This window comes from Bubalus kerabau, chromosome 11 (genome assembly GCF_029407905.1).
Source record: "Bubalus kerabau isolate K-KA32 ecotype Philippines breed swamp buffalo chromosome 11, PCC_UOA_SB_1v2, whole genome shotgun sequence".
NCBI lineage: Eukaryota > Metazoa > Chordata > Mammalia > Artiodactyla > Bovidae > Bubalus > Bubalus kerabau.
This window is the reverse complement of record NC_073634.1, coordinates 91,124,011-91,147,418: the sequence shown is the minus strand read 5'-3', so window position 1 is coordinate 91,147,418 and position 23,408 is coordinate 91,124,011. Positions and strand designations below refer to the sequence as shown.

The following is a 23,408-nucleotide window of genomic DNA, read 5'->3' as shown; positions in this document are numbered from 1 at the left end:
CAGCTTGTGCTTCTTCCAATCCAGCGTTTCTCATGATGTACTCTGCATAGAAGTTAAATAAGCAGGGTGACAATATACAGCCTTGACGTACTCCCTTTCCTATTTGAAACCAGTCTGTTGTTCCATGTCCAGTTCTAACTGTTGCTTCCTGACCTGCATACAGATTTCTCAAGAGGCAGATCAGGTGGTCTGGTATTCCCATCTCTTTCAGATTTTTCCACAGTTTACTGTGAACCACACAGTCAAAGGCTTTGGCATAGTCAATAAAGCAGAAATAGATGTTTTTCTGGAGCTCTCTTGCTTTTTCCATGATCCAGCGGATGTTGGCAATTTGATCTCTGGTTCCTCTGCCTTTTCTAAAACCAGCTTGAACATCAGGAAGTTCATGGTTCACATATTGCCGAAGCCTGGCTTAGAGAATTTTGAGCATTACTTTACTATCATGTGAGATGAGTGCAATTGTGCGGTAGTTTGAGCATGCTTTGGCATTGCCTTTCTTTGGGATTGGAATGAAAACTGACCTTTTCCAGTCCTGTGGCCACTGCTGAGTTTTCCAAATTTGCTGGCATATTGAGTGCAGCACTTTCACAGCATCATCTTTCAGGATTTGAAATAGCTCAACTGGAATTCCATCACCTTCACTAGCTTTGTTGGTAGTGATGCTTTCTAAGGCCCACTTGACTTCACATTCCAGGATGTCTGGCTCTAGGTCAGTGATCACACCATCATGATTATCTGGGTCGTGAAGATCTTTTTTGTACAGCTCTTCTGTGTATTCTTGCCACCTCTTCTTAATATCTTCTGCTTCTGTTAGGTCCATACCATTTCCGTCCTTTATCGAGCCCATCTTTGCATGAAATGTTCCCTTGGTAACTCTAATTTTCTTGAAGAGATCTCTAGTCTTTCCCATTCTGTTGGTTTTCTCTATTTCTTTGCATTGATCGCTGAGGAAGGCTTTCTTATCTCTTCTTGCTATTCTTTGGAACTCTGCATTCAGATGCCTATATTTTTCCTTTTCTCCTTTGCTTTTCACTTCTCTTCTTTTCACAGCTATTTGTAAGGCCTCCCCAGACAGCCATTTTGCTTTATTGCATTTCTTTTCCATGGGGATGGTCTTGATCCCTGTCTCCTGTACAATGTCACATTCCATAGTTCATCAGGCACTCTATCTATCAGATCTAGGTCCTTAAATCTATTTCCCACTTCCACTGTATAATCATAAGGGATTTGATTTAGGTCATACCTGAATGGTCTAGTGGTTTTCCCTACTTTCTTCAATTTCAGTCTGAATTTGGTAATAAGGAGTTCATGATCTGAGCCACAGTCAGCTCCTGGTCTTGTTTTTGCTGACTGTATAGAGCTTCTCCATCTTTGGCTACAAAGAATATAATCAATCTGATTTTGGTGTTGACCATCTGGTGATGTACATGTATAGAGTCTTCTCTTGGGTTGTTGGAAGAGGGTGTTTGCTATGACCAGTGCATTTTCTTGGCAAAGCTCTATTAGTCTTTGCCCTGCTTCATTCCGTATTCCAAGGCCAAATTTGCCTGTTACTCCAGGTGTTTCTTGACTTCCTACTTTTGCATTCCAGTCCCCTATAATGAAAAGGACATCTTTTTTGGGTGTTAGTTCTAAAAGGTCTTGTAGGTCTTTATAGAACCATTCAACTTCAGCTTCTTCAGCATTACTGGTTGGGGCATAGACTTGGATTACTGTGATATTGAATGGTTTGCCTTGGAAACGAACAGAGATCATTCTGTCGTTTTTGAGACTGCATTCAAGAACTGCATTTCGGACTCTCTTGTTGACCATGATGGCTACTCCATTTCTTCTGAGGGATTCCTGCCCGTAGTAGTAGATATAATGGTCATCTGAGTTAAATTCACCCATTCTAGTCCATTTTAGTTCGCTGATTCCTAGAATGTCGACATTCACTCTTCCCATCTCATTTGACCAATTCCAATTTGCAATTTGATTCATGGACCTGACATTCCAGGTTCCTATGCAATATTGCTCTTTACAGCATCGGACCTTGCTTCTATTACCAGTCACATCCACAGCTGGGTATTGTTTTTGCTTTGGCTCCATCCTTTCATTCTTTCTGGAGTTATTTCTCCACTGATCTCCAGTAGCATATTGGGCACCTACTGAGCTGGGGAGTTCCTCTTTCAGTATCCTATCATTTTGCCTTTTCATACTGTTCATGGGGTTCTCAAGGCAGGAATACTGAAGTGGTTTGCCATTCCCTTCTCCAGTGGACCGCATTCTGTCAGATCTCTCCACCATGACCCGCCCATCTTGGGTTGCCCCATGGGCATGGCTTAGTTTCACTGAGTTAGACAAGGCTGTGGTCCTAGTATGATTAGATTGACTAGTTTTCTGTGAGTATGGTTTCAGTGTGTCTGCCCTCTGATGCCCTCTTGCAACACCTACCGTCTTACTTGGGTTTCCTTACCTTGGGCGTGGGGTATCTCTTCACGGCTGCTCCAGCAAAGCGCAGCCGTTGCTTCTTACCTTGGACAAGGAGTATCTCCTCACCGCCGCCCTTCCTCACCTTTAACATGGGATAGCTCCTCTAGGCCCTCCAGCGCCTGTGCAGCCACCGCTCCTTGGATGTGGGGTTGCTCCTCCCGGCCGCCGCCCCGACCTCGGATTTGGGTAGCTCCTCTCGGCCGTTTCTGTGCCGTCGCAGCCTGGCACTCTCGGCCGCTGCCCCTGACCTCGGACGTGGGGTAACTCCTCTTGGCCACCGCCCTTTGGGCATGGGTTCCTCCTGGCTTCTGCCCCTAACCTCAGACGTGGGGTAGCTCCTCTTGGCCGCGCTTTAGTGCACCAGTTGCAGCGAACAAGCACCTTTTAATTTCATGCCTGCAGTCACCATCCGCAGTGATTTGGAGACCCCCAAAACAAAGTCTCTCACTGTTTCCATTGTTTCCCTATCTATTTGCCATGGGACTGGAAGTGATGGGACTGGATGCCATAACCTTAGTTTTCTGAATGTTGAGTTTTAAGCCAACTTTTTCACTCTCCTCTTTCACTTTCAAGAGGCTCTTTAATTTCTCTCCACTTTCTGCCATAAGGGTGTCATCTGCGTATCTGAGGTTATTGATATTTCTCCCGGCAATCTTAATTCCAGCTTGTGCTTCATCCAGCCCGGCATTTTGCATGATGTACCATGCATATAAGTTTAATAAGCAGGGTGACAATATACAGCCTTGACATACTCCTTTCCCAATTTGGAACCAGTCCATTGTTCTATGTCTAGTTCTGTTTCTTCTTGACCTGCATACAGATTTCTCAGGAGGCAGGTCAGGTGGTCTGGTATTCCCATCTCTTGAAGAATTTTCCACAGTTTGTTGTGATCCATACAGTTAAAGGCTTCAGTTCAGTTCAGTTGCTCAGTCATGTCCGACTCTTTGCAACCCCATGAACTGCAGCACCATAGGCCTCCCTGTCCATCACCAACTCCCGGAGTTTACTCAGACACATGTCCACTGAGTCAGTGATGCCATCCAACCATCTCAACCACTGTTGTCCCCTTCTCCCAACTTCAATCTTTCCCAGCATCAAGGTCTTTTCAAATGAGTCAGTTCTTCGCATCAGGTGCTAAAGTATTGGAGTTTCAGCTTCAGCATCAGTCCTTCCAATGAATATTGAGGACTGATTTCCTTTAGTATGGACTGGTTGGATCTCCTTGCAATCCAAGGGACTCTCAAGAGTTTTCTCCAACATCACAATTCAAACGCATCAATTCTTCAGTCCTCAGCTTTCTTTGTAGTCCAGCTTTCACATCCATATATGACTTTGGCATAGTCAATAAAGCAGAAGTAGATGTTTTTCTGGAACTCTCTTGCTTTTTCGATGATCCAACGGATGTTGGCAATTTGATCTCTGGTTCCTCTGCCTTTTCTAAATCCAGCTTGAACATCTGGAAGTTCATATCATGCAGTATTTGGGTGCAATCTCAAAAATGACAATGATTTCGGTTCGTTTCCAAGGCAAACCATTCAATATCACAATAATCCAAGTCTATGCCTGAACCAGTAATGCCAAAGAAGCTGAAGCTGAACAGTTCTACGAAGACCTACAAGAACGAACGCCCCAAAAAATATGTCCTTTTCATCACAGGGAAATGGAATGTAAAAGTAGGAAGTCATGAGATACCTGGAGTAACAGGCAAATTTGCCCTTGGAGTACAAAATGAAGCAAGGAAAAGGCTAACAAGAGTTTTGCCAAAAGAATGCACTGGTCATAGCAAACACCCTCTTTGAACAACACAAGAGAAGACTCTACACACGGACATCACGAGATGGCCAATATTGAAATCATACTGATTATATTCTTTGCAGCCAAAGATGGAGAAGCTCTACACAGTCAGCAAAAACAAGACCAGGAGCTGACTGTGGCTCAGATCATGAACTCCTTATTGCCAAATTCAGACTTAAATTGAAGAAAGTAGGGAAAACCACTAGACCATTCAGGTGTGACCTAAATCAAATCTCTTACAATTATACAGTGGAAGTGAGAAATAGATTCAAGGGATTCGATCTGATAGACAGAGTACCTGAAGAACTATGGATAGCGGTTAGTGACATTGACCACAGAAGGCAGTGATCAAGACCATTCCCAAGAAAAAGAAATGCAAGAAGGTAAAATGGTTGTCTGACGAGGCCTTATAAATAGCTATGAAAAGAAGAGAAGTGAAAGGCAAAGGAGAAAAGAAAAAATATACCCATTTGAATGCAGAGTTCCAAAGAATAGCAAGGAGATATAAGAAAGCCTTCCTCAGTGATCAATGCAAAGAAATAGAGGAAAACAATAGAATGGGAAAGACTAGAGATCTCTTCAAGAAAATCAGAGATATCAAGGGAACATTTCATGCCAAGTTGTGCTCAATAAAGGACAGAAATGGTATGGCCCTAACAGAAGCAGAAGATATTAAGAAGAGGTGGCAAGAAAACACAGAATAACTATACAAAAAAGATCTTCTTGACCCAGATAACCACGATGGTGTGATCACTGACCTAGAGCCAGACATCCTGGAATGAGAAGTCAAGTGGGCCTTAGGAAGCCTCATTATGAACAAAGCTAGTGGAGGTGATGGAATGCCAGTTGAGCTATTTCAAACCCTGAAAGATGATACTGTGAAAGTGCTGCACTCAATATGCCAGCAAATCTGCAAAACTCAGCAGTGGCCACAGGACTAGAAAAGGTGTTTTCATTTCAATCCCAAAGAATGTTCAAACTATCTCATAATTGCACTCATCTCACATGCTAGCAAATTCTCCAAGCCAGGCTTCAACAGTATGTGAACCATGAAACTATAATATGAGCAAAAGCAAAAGTTCTAATAATTGTTTCAAAACCAGTGATTCTGCATGCTGCTTCAGACTGAAGAAGCTTCTTTTCCTAAGGAAATTAACAGCAAATATACACCAAATGTGTATATAAAGAAGTCTGTCGCAAAATCATGGTAGCAAAAAATTGTACATAACAGAAGAATAATTACATATGATATAGCCAAATTATGGAACATTACATTGGTTTTGAAAATCAATTTAATAAAATTGGAAGTGACTATCAAAGTGTTAAGCAAAAACAAAAGTTTACAAAAATCTTGTATTTGGTATGCAACCAATTTTTTTTAATACATACACTAAAAAAAAGTGGTTGCCAAAGTTGAAGAGCAACGAGTGATTTTTAAATTTTCATCTTATACCTTTCTACATTTTACAAATGAATATATTACTTTTAAAATCAGACAGAAAACATACAAACTATATTCAGTTCCCTACTCAGGTACATGATACATTAGTTGAAACACACGAAACTGGAGATGCCCAAATACCAAACACATCCACTTGTTATAAATAGAGAAGAATCAGTTTCCAATGAGCAAAAAACAGACAAAAGGAAACTAATTTCACCCACTTCACCCACTTTTCAATTTTCGTTATAGATGAACTAAAGTTTGGTTTCACTCTGACACTCAGCTCAAATCCTCTATTTTGCTTTGCTTTGCATCATGGCCTGTGAAAGGACAAGAAGGCCTAATGCCTTTTCCTGGTCACTTCCAGCATCCTGGCATTTGTCACTTATCTCAATGTTATCATGTGAGATAAACCCATCTACCATTTCTTTTTTTTAAATTGAAGTACAGTTGATGTACAACATTATATTATGTTCAGGTGTATGATACAGTGATTCAATATTTTTATAGACTGTACTCAATTTAAAGTTATAATATAGTGACTATATTCCCTATGCTGTATAATATACCCTTGTAGATTACTCATTTTATACCTAGCAGTTTGTATCTCTTCATCCTCTATCCCTATCTTGCTCCTCCCTGCTTCTCTCTCCAAACTGGTACCCACTAGTTTGTTTTCTAGATCTGTAAATTTATTTCTGTTTTGTTATATTCATTGCTTTTATTTTTCAGATTCCACATATAAGTGAAAACATACAGCATTTGTCTTTGTCTGTTTGACATGTTGTGGCAAATGGCAGAATTTCATTTTTCTTTACGATTAACATTCCATTATATATATGCAAGCGTATGTGTACCTGTGTATATATGTATATACGTGTACACTACACACACACATACATGTATCTTCTTCTTTATCCATTCATGTGTTGATGGACGCTGAGGCTGCTTCCATATCTTTGTTATTGTAGATGATGCTCCTATGAATGCTAGGGTTCGTGTATCTTTCCAAATTAGTGTTTTTACTTTCTTCAGACACCCACCCAGGAGTAAAACTGCTGGATCATACGGTAGCTATATTTTCAGTTTTTGAGGAACCACATGTTGTTTCCCACAGGGGGTGCACCAATGTACATTGCCACCAACAGTGCAGGAAGGTTCCCTTTTCTCCACAGCCTCACCAACATTTGCTATTTGTGGTCTTTTTGATGGTGGCCTCTCTGACAGGTGTGAAGTGATAACACTGTGGTTTTGACTTGCATTTCTCTGATGATTAGCAATGTTGAACATCTTTTCATGTGCCTGTTGGCCATCTCCATGTTATCTTTGGGAAAACGTCTATTCAGGTCTTCAGCTCATTTTTTAATTGGGTTGTTTGGTTTTTTAAAATATTGAGTTGTATGAGCTGTCTATATATTCTGGATATTCATCCCTTGTCGGTCATGTCATTTGCAAGTATTTTCCCCCACTCAGTAGGTTATCTTTTCATTTTGTCAGTAGTTTCCTTTGCTGTGCAAAAGCTTTTAAATTTAATTAGGTCTCATTTGTTTATTTTTGCATTTTTTTCTTTACCTTCAGAGACAGATCCAAAAATAGACTGACAATTTATGTCAAAGAGTGGTCTACCTATGCTTATTTCTAGAAGTTTTATGGTTTCCAGTCTTACATTTAGGTCTTTAACCTATTGTCATTTCTGGTCAGCAAAATAACACCAATAATATAAACAGTGCATGTCATTCATATTTATTGTTTATAAATGAAAATTAACTTTCAAATATACATATATATAGATAAGCATTCTACATTTCACTTGAAATTATCTTATGTTACTTTTATATTAATATTCTGTCCGTTAATATATAAATAGTTGATTGTTATTATGACAGTAAAATGCTATTATAATTGATGAGCATAAAAACTATTAACAGGAAAGCAAATGAGTTAACGTGAGTGTTAAGAAAGGTTCATTTATATGACAACTTTAAGAACATTATATCCACTGAGGAAAATTTTATAAATTTTTTAAAAGTCAGGAAGAGATTATATTATTTTATAATTCTATTACTTGTAAAATTGTTTAGTGTACTATCATAAAATAAAAAAAAAACCTTTAAGAACCATATAGGATTTTTACTTATTTAGTTCCTTTTAAGTCATGAAAAAATGACCTTTTTAATGAAAAAGCTCTATTTGGGAACTCTACACTAATGAATTAAAAGCAGAATAATTAGTTCTGTCATCTCAATTTCACAAGGAGAAAGAACTCTAAACTCACACACCATAATATCCATAATGAATCATACATACACAATAAAAATATGTAAGAAATACGGACAAAACAAAAGTGTTAAAGTGAAGTGGGGTTCCCAAAACATATTTCATTCTCACTGATCAAACCTAAGACCAATGGTCTTCGTAAGAATGCTCTAAGAGACTTCCTATTGTTTTGAGTCCACAGACATGTTTGCAGAAATGATTACAGGGCATGTTGTGATTACAGGAGCTGAAGACAAAGAAATCTCTGAGATCTGTCTGGATACTTCAGCTTTGACTCTCTATTGATTTTAACACTCAACCATCAGACATAGATTGTGATTTGACGGACACTTATTTAGAAGCAACCTTAGATAATACATTTCCAATATTTCGTCCACGCTCTTCAGCTATGTTCTTTTTTTCATGGCTGAAAACAATCAGCCATGAGTACAACGAGTCCACTGAATCTAGAGAGGTGGTATTTGGGGCATGCCTAATGGTTTCTACAGTGTCTCAGCTATTACTTTTCTCAAAGAACATGCTTATTACCAGGTCAGTAGCTTTATTTTTATTTTTAGTACATACTTAAATAATAGAGGTCTTCCCTGTAGCTCAAATGATAAAGAATCTGCCTGCAACACAGGAGACCAGGGTTCGATCCCTGGGTCAGGAAGATCCCCGGGAAAAGGGAACGTCAATCCACTCCAGTATTCCTGACTGGAGTATCCCATGGACAGAAGAGCCTGGTAGGCTACAGTCTGTGGGACTGCAGAGTCAAACACAACTGCAAATTATTAGAGGCAAAAAGCAACAAGTCTTCAAACAAGGATGCCAACATTATAATGCTCTAAAGACGTCATCCTTGGAAAATGGACTTCCAGGTGCAGGAGAGCTAGAAACATTCACTCAGGAGCCCACAAACTCCACAGTAGAAGGTTTAGGGGTATCGATACCTGATTTACTAACGTGCACCTGTTCATCAGCCAACCATGTGAAGACAGAATGCAGTGTCTCCCACAATCCAGAAGGTGATCATGAAGAAGTGGGCTTATTCAGACCACTTCTGGATTACACCAGAATGTCTGTAAGCACCAAGATGACAAACTCTCTAACCACGACAGCTATGCAGAAATGGACCCGGCTACCCCAGCGTAGACAGCAAGCTCTCCATCACAGAACCCTTCATGTAGAAGCCAGATGACCATTCACCAGAGACTTCAGGGGGAAGATTTCATTTCACACTAGCAGTTCACAGCAAAGGTGCGATGACCACAACTGCTGACGTTTACAGAGCGCTTACTACCCACGAGGGTCTGCAACGTAGATAAAGCAAGGCTCAGACCACTCACACAGAACCACAGCTTGAACCTGAGCTGACTCCTGAGTCCACAGCCTTAACCACTAGACTCTTAACCCATAAAACCTGTTTGCTTTTTAACCAGCGGCATCACCAGACCCTGCCTGTCTCCCCTCTCATTGCTGTAGCTCAAGGCCTCAAGTGGAGCTTGGACATCCGTCCATACTCACTCAAGGGGTGAGCCTGCCCTGTGTGCCTCTGCAAACAGTTTGCTTAACTACCAGTTGTACTTCTGCTCTGGGATGCCAGGAAAATTTATCCTTCAAGATTCTGGCTCAAATGTTACCTCGCCCCAACCAGTCCAATCCCAAGTTACAGATATTTCTCTCCACAAGGTTCCAGGGTGGTACAGCCAGCCCTGCTCTCTTTCCCTACCTGACCCCCACCCAGCCCCCTCCTGGGACCTATGGCCATGTGACAGAGCGCTGGCAAAAGGAAATACAGTCCAAGTAACACGTTATGTGCCACTTCTGGCCCACAACTGGGACCCAGAGAGGTTCCTTTCCCCCTCCTTGTCTTCTTCCTCTTTCCTCTTCAGGTTCTCAAGGTCTGGTCGCCAGACCCACAGCAGTAGCATGACCTGGGAACCGTTCACACTTGCAAACTCAGACTTAACTAAATTAAAAACTCTGGTTGTAGCTTAGGCAATCTGTGTTTTAAACAGCACTGCAGGGGATTCTCTGGAGAAGGAGATGGCAACCCACTCCACTATTCCTGCCTGGGAAATCCCACGGACAGAGGAGCCTGGCGCACTGCAGTCCATGGGGTCGCAAAAGAGTTGGACACGACTGAGCACCCAAACAGCAGCAGCAGGGGACTCTCATGAAATCTCATGTGTGAGGACCTCTGCCCTCAGGTAACCAGCCTCAACCACAATCAGGCTGATGAAGTAGCAGAACAAGGTGCTGGAAGAACACTGTTCTCTGTAGGACCAGGTGGAGCGATCTATCCACCAATCTGGACCATTTACATCAAAACTGATGTGAGAAAAGTATAGTCTATTCTCTTTAAAGCCCCTTATCAGTGGGACTCTGTGCAGCAGCCTTGTCCAAACAAAGCCCGGCATCTCTCCCCTGAAACACCTCACACGCCGTACAGGTGTGTCCATCTCTCCCCTCCTCTAGACTAGAAGCTCAGGAGCCAGACTGGCTCACGCTATCTCTGCATCTCCCCAGGGCCTGAGAAAACCCCTGTCCTACACCACGTGCTGGATCGACAGTGCTACCTTCATTCTTTTCCATCTTTACTGCCAAAACGGTAATCCCTAACATCTAAAATGATACCAACGACCCAGCAGCTTCCTTGTATAAAAACCTTCTAAAAGCAACAACACTCACTATAGACTAATACCTTCGCAGTTTCTCAGAATGGTGCCAACTTATCAAAGGTCTGTCTTTCACACTGCTCCTACATAGCTGACTTGGGCCCCTGTTTCAGAGAAGGCTCTTGATTTTGACCCTGACCATCTCCCCCAGTATATAACGTTTACTAACGCACGTTAGGCTTTCCCTCGCTGCTCGCTGCTCACTGTCCAACAGAAAGATGACTAGTCTTCCTTGCAAACCCACGTTACCAGCCTGGCCAGGGCGCTGGCCTGTACTGACAGCACTCCTTCATTTTACAAGAGCTAGAACTCCGATACTTGGTACATTTACCAAATCTGGAGTTAGGGGCAGAATGGGCAAAAGCAATTTAATATTTTCACTGTTTTCCAGAGGTTCCTGCTTTCAGTAAAATCAATACAAAAAAAGGGGGGGAAACAATCCAAGACCAGCCTTCTGGCACTATTTCAGTCTATTTTGCCCTCACTGAAATGATCCTAACATCCTTCTATCTTTAATATTCCATGCAGGATTTTTTTCTAAATTGACACGTGTTTCCTACCAAATGCCACATTCCTAACAGAGTTCCTTTATAAATTATTTTATAGTCCCATGTGCTAAAACTGAGCCTATGCCAAAAACCTTCTCAGAACAACATATTTATTTCTCCGTTAATTTATATGTCCTAAAATTTAAAAAAAAAGAAACCTAACTCTTTAGAAATGAATCCTTCCAATCCACATGGGAAAGAAGAAAAAACATACAGTTCGACAAGACCCCAAACACTATGTTCTTCAATTTTGACTAGTTTATCAGAATTTCCATTCAAATCTAATGGAAGGCTGAAGCTCAAAGCTGTGATGCCAAATATAACCAAGATTTTCCTTTACTGTGTGGCTTTTAAAATATTTTCCAAGAACAAAAGGAGAAGATATGACTTGTCTCATCCTACAGGAAAGGTACGGGGATCCCACAGCAGGATGATACTCTTAGACTAAGCACACGAAACCACCCCCGAAAGTACCAGCCAAGGGCACCCTACCCTGCCCTCCATCTCTACCCTCTCAGCTCTACACAGACACCAAAAGTCTTCGTCACATCTATTCTTGGTAAGCAGCTAACAAGAACAGCTGTGTCCATCCCAGTATTAGAAAAGGCACACTAACACTCACAGGGAAACTCACTATAGATTAAACTTAAACCTCACAGTGAAACTCACTGTAGATTAAACTTAAACTTCAAAGCCCAAACAGTTATCACAAGATAAAAGATGCTGACCAAAATTCAATGTACACTCAAAAAAAAACAAAAAACTTAAAAATTGGTAGGGGTTTATCTGGCAATCAAGATTGTTCCAAGTATGACTTTATTCTCTACTAGCCAGACATATTTTTCCTAATTTCACACCCCATAAAACAGCCTTGACCACTTAGGTCCATTAATAATTGAAATACTCCATCTGCAAAAAGAATAAAATGGTAGTTGTGGGAAATTCCAACCTTTCCACTTTAATGAGATTAGTGTTCAAGATTATTTCTGAGATGTGACCCTTTCCAAATGACAAGAACTAGTCAGACAAAACTTAATCTGAAATCCTGCTGGCCAGTTTAAAGGACAAAATTACTAAGTGATGAAACACGAGACTTACATCTTCAAGGATCACATGACGTGGTCCCCGAGCTTTCTGCAGCCCTGACTGCCTGGTATGGTTATCATGGGGTCTGTCAAGTATCCTTGATGTCTCCAAAGAAGAGTGTCCTTCAGATTGGAATGACCACTATCGACTGTAACAGAAACGGCTACCTTCTTCCTAATGGCCAGTAAGCAAAATCTGGCCTTAGCTAAATTGTTTGGGCTCAAAAAAAAAGAAAAAAACTTAGGAAAATGTTGGGCAAAATTTTTAAAATCACAAATTTTCACACAAAAAAATCCAGAAGTCCGGCTTCCCCTGAAAAACCAGCTCTGGTAACCATCAGTGAATGTGAGTGTGAGCTTTCCTTTTGGGCTGGGCATGGGTGTTCCAGACAGTCAGGCTGTTTATACCTTCATTTACATCCATTCATGTTCCTTGCCTGGCCAGGACACAGTTTGGAACTCTCGTTGATATTAACTACTTCACCTGATCCATGACCTTAGGTCACAATACCTTACAATAAACAGAAACTCCCATGGTTTATAAAATTTAATGCTAGTCTCAGGCAAGTCTCCTTCTATATAATTAATTTCTAATACTTCACTGCAAGTCTTCACATTTATCTTTGAAATTTCATATTGTTAAATCAGATACACTCAATTCAATCACTATTTATTTCACACCCAAAGGACCAGTGGTTTTGAAACTAGTGTTTTGCAAAAGGCAGTGCCTCTCTGCAGTTTTAACAATGTAAGTATCACTTAAATGTCTTTCATACATTGTAGTTTTACCTATAACCTACCTTCAAAGAGAAAACGAAAGGATTCAGAATTTTTTGTTTGTATAAACAGGGAGCTATTTATTTTAATATAACATGTAACTGAGTAACTTAAATATATCTAAATGTGTATACTACCTACAGCTCTGACCTTCTATAGATAACCAGTTTGGCATAGAAAACCTCAAAAAATTTAAAAAGCCTCTACCGGATAATGGATTAAAACAGAAAGCATGTGACATCTTTGTCTGATGCTGAGCTGGTAGGAGGCTGGGGCTTTCGTGGAAGAGTGTGGTCCATCTGATTGGCAGCTGGGCTGGCCCCTGGCTTCATCTCTCCCCAGGGACACAGGCCACCCGGGGAGGAGCTCTGGTGACACCTGCCACTAGCCGGGCTTTCCTGGGCTGGCTGGCTGGGGGACCTGGCTGGGGGGGTGGTATCTGAAAGGAGCCCTCTTGCAGGGCCCCCACCCACAAGAGAGAGGGCGGGGCACTCAATGCCCATCTCTCCGTTCCTTCTAGATAAAGACAGGACAACTGTCTGTCTGTTTGTCTGTCTCCTCTCTGAGCTTCCTCTGCAATGCCGGCCTCACGGCAGAAACACCCCAGAGGTTCAAGAAGCAGCTCCTCGATGAGGCTCCACCCAGGATGCCCACAGCCTCAGGCAGCAGCAGGCACTCACCTACTGTGTGCGCCTGTATCAGACACACAGGAAGCCCAGAGGGAGCAGCAAGGGACTGGAAAGGATGGGATGGTGGTGGTGGTTTAGTCGCTAAGTCGTGTCCAACTCTTGTGACCCCATGGACTGTCACCTGCCAGGCTCCTCTGTCCATGGGATTTTTCAGTCTTTAAAATTCTTCGTCAAGGAGGCACAGGCTTTAGCTGAGTACTGCCAAGTACAGGTTTGCTGGCCCAAAGGAGTGCAGAGGGCATTTCAGGCAGAAGAAGTCTGATCAAAGGCATGGAGTTAAAAGATAGGAAGATGTACTGTGGGAAACTTAAGTAACTGGTTCATGCAGGTACCGTGGGCAGCAGACCAGGATCTAACCTCCAGCCTGACAACCTTTGGCAATACTGGCAACTTCCAGCTCCTGCTGGGAGACAGCTAGGGGTGTGCGAAAGGAGACCAAAGTGAGGGTGGAGTCTGAATAACAGAAGGGGAGGTGGCCTCCACTGGTTTAGGGAGGCTCTAGGCCTCTCCTTTAGGCCTAGGGTTCCCAGAGGTGAGCGGGCATAGAACGCGGGGGGGACAGTGGAGGGAGCAGGGCCTCTCACAGAGCAGGCCTCACACTCCGGAAGGATTCCAAAGTTAGACTCCTGACATGTTCTCCAATGAGGTCACACGTATGGTCACTACAGATACAATGACAGGACTAAAAGGAGACATGTACACCATTTGCTGAAAACTCAGGGTCACACTGCCCAGTGTGCACTATGGATTTTATCTTTCCCCAAAACTGTAACTATATTGTCAACTGCACAATTACACTGCATTACATTTTGGAGACTACAAGCTAATTGGTTAAATGCAAACAATTAAAAAATGTATCACATTACCTTTTAATAAAACGGAGAACCTTAAAAAATGTGGCCAGGTAGCCATGTAGCTCTGATGGTAGGAGAGGGGCTAAGAAGGAGCCTGGTTAAAAACGTAGGTTCCCTGGCCCTCATTCTGGGAATACACATTTTTAAACGACTATCCCTCATGATTTTTGACACAAGTGGTCTTAGGAGATCTTAGTGGTCACATTTTAAAAAGCACTGCAGGGACTTCCCTGGTGGTCCAGTGGTTAAGACTCCGAGCTCCCAATGCAGGGGACCTGGGTTTGATCCCTGGTCAAGGAACTAGATCCCACATGTTGCAACGAAAGATCCCATGTGTGCGGCAACAATTGGAGATCTCATGTGATCTCATGTACTGCAACTAAGACCCGGTGCAACCTAAGCAAAGAAAAGAGAAAAGAGAGAACGGCATTGCAAAGGGCAGCCTGGAACTGGGCAGAGTTGTAAGCACGTAACCCATCAGTTTTACAAGGCGCAAAGCCTGCCACTGGGTGTGGCTAATAGCAGTGGCGGCAGAAGCCTGACTATGACGGCTGGAAGTGAACAGAAATGAGAAAAATGGAAGAGGCACGATCCAACTGTTCTTTCAAAACATGCGACTGCGAAGAAAGAGACAGGATGAGGACGCACATTAAGGGCCGACAAAAGGGTTTTTATGTGTATTCCTCATGTGGAGAGATGGGTGACACGGTGGAGGGCGCGTCAGTGATGGTAGTGTCCTGCACAGGACTTCAGTGCCCTCCGGATCCACTCTCCACTGCACTCTGTGCCCCCACACCCCCTGCAGAAGCATCAACCTGCCCTCTGACCGAGGCACCAGCAGGAAAGAGGATGGAGGGACTGGGGTATTCATCCCCCCTCCCCTCTCCCTCAAGCCCACCGCAGGCTGGCTGGGTCCTCACGGAGGGGGGGGCCACAGCTGCTCCTCCACCCCTGGGGGGGCGGTCTCATTCCCGAGGACTCTCCCTTTCCCTCCTCTCGCTCCCCAGGCCCAGAGGAGTTGGCCCTGGAAGACTATCCAGTCCTTGCTGATTTCCCCAAACCTGCCCACCTCTTAGTAAATGGTTCTTGGAGTCTCCGTGGTTACCTAGTTCAGCCTGTCTCCTACCAGAACCCTAACGGATACATACAACATTAAGCAGAACATAAATGCCAGAACAGCGCCAGATCCAAAATGCCTCTGTGGTTCAAACACGACAGCAGTCACATCAGATGGGACTCAGGAGAAGATTCATGGGCAAAGTGCACTGGATGCGGGCTTGAAACAACAGCGAGGATTCTGATTAGCAAAGGAGGGGGCACATGCCACCTGTTCAAATCCCCTGAAGCCCAGTTCTACCTTTTCACACTTCAGCTGTCCCTGCCCTGTTCCGCACCCTACATATTTACCAAAGCAGGACCCAGGTCATTCATAAAACCATTACATGATCGCTCTTCCAGGGGCCCCTGTTTGCAGCTTGTTTTATTTGAAGGAAATCTTGCCAAGTTCTATCATCTCAGAATCCCACCTGCTAAACTGACTGCAGGCAAAAGCTGTATGTGAGCCGTTTTATTTCCCTGGAAAGTCAGCTCTGATGGGCCACAGTAAACAGAGACTAAGGTTATCTGAGCCTACTTAGGCATTTTCAAACCAGAGGACAAAGAACTCTTGAACAGTGAGGAAGCAGAAAAACCACTTTTGACTCCAAATTCAAAATGAGATTTTAATCCCAATTTAATCACCGTGTGGGGGATAGGACTGAACCTGAGCCTGAAATTTCCCTTCCTAAAAAGGAAGTCCTAGAGACTTAAAATGGAATATATATGAACAGATGTCAGCTCCCCAAAAGAAAAATAGAAGACACATCCCAAATACTGCATACTTTGTAAAGGAGCCAGGTATTTTACATAGGTCATGTATTTTAACCATCACAATCATCTACAAATAGCTACTATTTATTTTTTATTTATTTTTAATTGGAGGATAATTGCTTTACAATTTTGTGTTGGGTTTCTACCATACAGAAACCATGGGTTTCTTATGAATCAGTCATAAGTACACATATATCCCCTCCCTCTTAAACTTCCCTGCCACCCCACCCATCCCACCCTTCTAGGTGATCACAAAGCACTGGGGCTGAGCTCCCTGTGTTATACACCTTCTCACTAGCTAGCGATGTTACACACGGCAGTAAATATATGTCAATATTACTCTCAATTCAACCCACCCTCTGCTTCCCCCATTGGATCCACAAGTCTGCTCTCCATGTCTGCATCTCTACTCCTGCCCTGCAAATAGCTTCATCAGTACCATCTTTCTACAGTCTCTATACACGTGTTAATATACAGTATTTGTTTTTCACATTCTGACTTCCTTCACTCTGTATAACAAGCTCTAGGTTCATCCACCTCACTAGAACTGACTCAAATTCATTCCTTCTTGTAGATGAGTAACATTTCATTAGGTTTATGTACCACAACTTCTTCACCCATTTGTCGATGGACATCTAGGTTGCTTCCACACCTCGGCATACAAATAGCTACTATTTATTATCTTTATTTTATAGATGAAGAAACTGGGTCTTCAGGAAATATACAGTAATTTACCAACAAGCACAAGGCTGGCAGAATCTTGTTCCAAACCAACCACACCATTTCTACTCTGCCACGGCACTACTACTTTCTATCAAGGAAGGGAAACTGACACAGAAACCAACACAGACTACAACTTAGGGCACCCGGTCCTTTGCATTTGCCCTGGGACTAACCAGACGGGCAGTTTAAACTTACTGCTGAAAACATCAAAATTTATTAGTCCATTTTCCTCCCCGAGTTCATATTTATATTCCCTTCAACTCAGTCCAAAAAGAATTTGGGGCAGCTGGATGAAACAAACACAGAATCATGGAATTTTAAAACCAAGTGCAACACACATTTTACACAGGGGGAAACCCATTTATGTAAAGTGACGTATTCAAAATTAGTTAACTGGCAAGGCCCAAAATACAGAGTCAAGATTCTCAGGCCCATATGCCTTCCTGATGAAAAGGAATCTTCCACAGCAGACTGCCTCAATACGGAAGGGTTCTCAAGATGAAGGCTGAGGCTCATTACGAGTGTAAAGGTAGACAGGAGGGACAAATGAGTTAAATATTTGTGTCCAAAACTAAAGCAGTCAAATGGCAATTTTAAAATAAAACAGACCTTTGATTTGCTTGTTTTGTTGCCAATCACCTTCTTTTCCTAAAAGTCATAATCTTAAAAAAGCTCAAAACTGAGAATGTCATCTGCTTCTTCACCTATAGAACACGGTTCATCACAGTACACAATTGTAGGAGAATTAAAGCGGTTAATGTTTTAAACTACTCTTTTCCCTAAGATAGTATTTCACTTCGTGGGTTTACATGGCACTGAGTTGGGGAGAAGACATAGAAACCGTCAATCAACAAAATGACCCCAAAAAAGGATACAAGGATTCTCTCTTCTGCCCACACGGGGTTTTCCCCACCCCAACCATGTCCACCAGTACTTCAGCATTAGGAAAGGTCTTCCTCTCCACCTTGTCCTCCAAAAATACAGTGGCAACCTGGATCTAAAACAATGATCTACCAAACAACTTGCCACATGTTAAAAAAATAAATTAAAACAGACCTTTTACTCAAATGCTTAATACCATATGTACATATATTGTTGTTTAATCCCTAAGTCGTGTCCACCTATTTGGTGACCCAAGTGACTGCAGCCCTCCAGGTTCCTCTGTCCATGGGATTTTCCAGGCAAGAATACTGGAGTGGGTTACCATTTCCTCCTCCAGCTGCCCCAAATTTTGCTTCAGATTATTTCAAGTGGATTTGATCTAGAAGTGTTTGCACTTTACAGGGGATCCTGGGTCACTGTCCTTCTCTTGAACGTGTCGCTGTCATTGATGTCATCAGGGATTTCATTTCTAATACAGGATTCCTCTGTGTCCAGACTCCGTTTCATAGCAGCAGGAGGGGACATTATCCCGTGCTTGACGTTGTGACACTTGGTACTTCGTGCTTCAGTGTTGGAAAAGTAAATAGAGTATGTCCAATGAGTATAGAAAAATTCTGTCTCTGTTCAGATCTGAATTCCTTACTTATATTTCAATCATAGCTGTTGGTTCTCCTCCATCCATGGGATTTTCCAGGCATGAGTACTGGAGTGGGGTGCCGTCGCCATCTCCGTCTTAGTAAATACTATCCCCCATACATCTTTTTTAAAAATTAAAAAAAAAATTTTATTTTATATTGGAGCATAGTTGACTTACAATGTTGTGTTAATATCAAGTATACAGCAAAATGATTTGGTTATACATATGCATATATCTATTTTTTTCAGATTCTTTTCTCATGTAGGTTATTACAGACTGTGGAGTAGAGCTCCCTGTGCTGTACAGTAGGTTCTTGTTGATTATGTTTTATATATAATAGTGTTTATAAGTTTCTCCCAAACTCCTAACCCCGTACATCTTAAATGAACGTTAGAATGTGAATCTTGCTAATAGATTCAGGTGCTAATAGTGAAATTCATCGCATGTTGTAAGAAAGTAGTCTTTTCTGTTTATTAATAAACTGATCAGAACTCAGGGTTTTTTGTCTTCTCAGTCCTGTGGAGAATTCTCACTTTCCTGAAGTGGAGCACAGTGTATGCCTTTTAGTGTGTACAACCCCCTTGGCTTAAGTAGGTTGCTCCTTTTCTTCGCCTGGCCTCAGTGCAACATATTTCCTCCTTTCTCGCCTACATGATCCTACAACGTGCATTCTTATATCCCATACATAATCTCTATCATTTCCGAAATTTCATACTCACTCTATCAAAAAAAGCTATTTTCTGGCTCTAAGGTCCTTCTCGTCCTCTGATATCAGATAACTGCTTTTATAATTTCCTAATTTTCCAAAACACTGTTAATTAGCACATACCAAATTAACATACTAACAAGTTATAGTTTTACACTTTTCATTTCCTGATTTGTCTTTCTCCAGTTGAATCACACTATTTGATTACAACTAATTCTTAGGCTTTCTCTCAACTGGGACCCGATTATTTACATGTTACCAAATTTAATTTCTGTTTTGCTCAACTTCAAAATAGTGGCTCAATGACTACTTATCCAGTCTTACTAAAAGAGTTTTTAGTTATTCCAAGTGCTTTATCAGCAAAAAAAAAAAAAAAAAAAGTCAATTCTTCAGTGCTTCAGAAAAACAGTGTATTATCACCATAAAAAGTTAAGCCTTGTATTAAACCAATATTAAGACTTGCTAAGAGGAAAAACAACCCAAAATACAACTGGCTATGCAAATTCAAAGTAGTCTCAAGAGAATGAAGGTTTTCAAATTACAAAATCAAAAGCTGTGGAGGACTTCGCTGGTGGCGCAGTGGCTAAGAATCCATCAGCCAATGCAGAGGGATGTGGGTTCGATCCCGGCTGAAGGAAGATTCCACGTGCAGCGGAGCAACTAAGCCCGTGAGCCACAACTACTGACCCCGAGTGCTGCAACGAGAGGCCATGGCGTGAGAAGCTGGCGCACCACGGGGAAGAGCGGCCTGGACTGCTGCAACTAGAGAAGGCCCATGCACAGCAATGAAGACCCAGTGCAGCCAAAAATAAATCAACAAAAAAAGAAAAAATACCTGTGGGTAATAAAGGAGGAAAGTCAAAATTTTAAGTCCTGTCACCATCCCTTGATTCTCCTGCTTTATGTCAGGACCGAAATGAACTTGCTCTTGATTGCTGAGATTTTTTTAAATGATTTCATTACATCAAATCACTTTTAAAGTTACAAGCATTATATAAACTACTTTTAGTTAACACAGCAGAGAAAATATGTCATGGATAGGGAGAGAGAGAAACAGAGAGAAAGAGGGAGGAAAAAGAGCACAATCCTGTTCCATAAATCAAGTGAAAAGCTATAGGCCTATCTCTCTTGCTTTCAATGGCAAAACATGTTTAAAAAAAACCAGATACCTACCCTGCATTTGCTGATACCCTAGCTGCAACCTACTTAAGCCAAGGGGGTTGTAATACACTAAAAGGCATACACTGCTCCACTTCAGGAAAGTGAGAATTCTCCACAGGACTGAGAAGACAAAAAACCCTGAGTTCTGATCAGTTTATTAATAAACAGAAAAGACTACTGTCTTACAACATGCGATGAATTTCACTATTAGCACCTGAATCTATTAGCAAGATTCACATTCTAACGTTCATTTAAGATGTACGGGGTTAGGAGTTTGGGAGAAACTTATAAACACTATTATATATAAAACATAATCAACAAGAACCTACTGTACAGCACAGGGAGCTCTACTCCACAGTCTGTAATAACCTACATGAGAAAAGAATCTGAAAAAAAATAGATATATGCATATGTATAACCAAATCATTTTGCTGTATACTTGATATTAACACAACATTGTAAGTCAACTATGCTCCAATATAAAATAAAATTTTTTTTTTAATTTTTAAAAAAGATGTATGGGGGATAGTATTTACTAAGACGGAGATGGCGACGGCACCCCACTCCAGTACTCATGCCTGGAAAATCCCATGGATGGAGGAGAACCAACAGCTATGATTGAAATATAAGTAAGGAATTCAGATCTGAACAGAGACAGAATTTTTCTATACTCATTGGACATACTCTATTTACTTTTCCAACACTGAAGCACGAAGTACCAAGTGTCACAACGTCAAGCACGGGATAATGTCCCCTCCTGCTGCTATGAAACGGAGTCTGGACACAGAGGAATCCTGTATTAGAAATGAAATCCCTGATGACATCAATGACAGCGACACGTTCAAGAGAAGGACAGTGACCCAGGATCCCCTGTAAAGTGCAAACACTTCTAGATCAAATCCACTTGAAATAATCTGAAGCAAAATTTTCAGCGAACTACCTCTAGCCTGGGGCTAAAGCAATGGTCTCTGAGCCCCCGACTGCTCTAAATATTACTCTTGACAACTCCCAAACTTTCTTTTCTGAATTAAAAAATGGCGCTCCTTTTCCCATCGCAAGACTGTTTCTTTCTCAATAACCCTTTAGGCCTTCCTTACAAACTCCCAAGTGAGGACTGAAATGTCAAATCTTCCCCTATATTGTGTCAAATGCTTTTTGGGAGCGGGGGAGGGTGTCTCCCGTCTACAACGTTGCCACTTTCTCCGCTGGAAACCCTGGTCATTAAACTCACTTCGACTTTTCTGCAGAACCTCTGCCTTCCCGCCCCCCAGCCTCCTTCTCGAATAAGCCGCACTTCAACGCCAATTGTCCCCAAGGGCCAGTGGCCGACCCCGGAGCTGGCCTCCTCCAGGCCACACCACGGCGCGTCCAGTTGCGCCCTCCACCTAGGCACATCCATCCTTTTTCCACCGCCCTCCCCCCCCCACGGCGGAGGGTCGGGTGCCACGCGCGCAGGGCACAGACACCCCAGGCTCCCGCAAAGCCCAGCCTTTCCACGCACTGTCTACACTCGTGCCCACCACGCACTGAAAGCCGCCCAGGGCTTCGATCGCCGACTGCCCGCCGGGGTCGGGCGCTGCCCAGGCGGAGAGCGAGGGCCAACCATGCACGCGCGCACGTCGGGGGCCCTGCGGGCGCCCCCCACCCCCGGGCTGCCCCGGAGAGGTGGGGGCAGGGGGGGCAGCTGGGCGGGGGAGGGGGGGGGCAGTCGGTGCCTGGCTACGCGAGGACAATAACAAGCAGATCCGCTCCTCCCTTCGGTGGGGCTCGCGCCCCAGCCCCCGCGCCCTGCGCCCATGGTCCCGCGCGGAGGGGGCGGCGCGGGACCAGCGGGGCCGCCTCGGATACCGACCTGGTCGATGGGCAGCCGCACGGCGTTGCTGAGGGGCTGCAGCAGGGTGGAGCCCGTGGTGCTGGTGGTGCTGGCGGTGCTGGTGGTGGCCATGGCCGGCCTGCCGCTCCGCCCGAGCCGCTCGTGCGCGCCCGAGAGGATGGGGATACAGCCGGCTCGCCAGCCCGCCCCGCTGGTCGCCCGCGGTCGGAGCGCGCGGGGCGGGGCCGGGGCGGGGCCGGGGGGCGGCCACCCGCTCGGCCCTCCTTCGGCGCCCCCGCCCGCCTGCCTGCGGCCGCGCCCTCGCGTCGTCCCCCCCCCCGCGCCCCGCGGGCCGCCCGCGCGCGTCCCGCCCCCTGACTTCCAGCAGCTTCCAGCCGCCCCCTCCCCACCTCTCGCGCCCTCGCGCCAGACAGCCCCGCGGCCCAATCGCGGCGCGGCTCCTCGACACCCGCAGCCAATCAGGGGCCGGCGACCACGCAGTGCTCCGCCCCCATCCCGGGCCCCCCGGGGCCCCAGAGTCCGGCGGAGGGAGGACCAGGGGCTGTCCGGGTGCGGCTGGCCGACGGCTCGCGGCAGGCCTCCAGCCTCTAGTGGGGGCTTCTCCACCTCCTCTCCCCGCCCCCCCCTCCCCCCCACCGCTTATCCCTCCTTCCTCCTCCTCAAGCGCGGCGGCCAGCCCACCCCTCTCCAGGAGCAGCGGTGGACAACAAAGGGGAGCCGGGCGGCCGCCGGACAAAGGCGAGCCGACATGCGGGGCGCCGTCGAGTCAGTGCTGGGGGAAGTTGGGGACAAAGCCGAGGCGGGGGGCAGGGGGCTGGGAGGAGGAGGAGGGCCACAGACCCCCCAAAAAGGTGACCTAGATAAGAAGTGCCTTTGTCTTCAGGATTGCTGTTCAGTCGTGTCCAACTCTCTGCGACCCCATGGACTGCAGCACGCCAGGCCTCCCTGTCCATCGCCAGCATCACAGGATTGCTGTGGGGGGAAAAACAAACAAAC

General features: G+C 44.0%; 1 protein-coding gene across 2 annotated transcripts in view; it reads right to left on the bottom strand.

Moving 5' to 3' along the window:
• Nucleotides 1-22,637, bottom strand: part of MBOAT2 (membrane bound O-acyltransferase domain containing 2) — a 108,695-nt gene extending 86,058 nt beyond the window's left edge. Inside the window, exon 1 of one of the 2 annotated variants that reach the window (XM_055540990.1) lies at nt 22,431-22,637. In XM_055540990.1, the coding sequence (XP_055396965.1) occupies nt 22,431-22,523 (93 nt within the window). In that variant the 5' untranslated portion in view covers nt 22,524-22,637. The remainder of the gene's footprint in view (nt 1-22,430) is intronic. The other variant, XM_055540991.1, reaches the window with a different exon arrangement.
• Nucleotides 22,638-23,408: the final 771 nt, after the last annotated feature.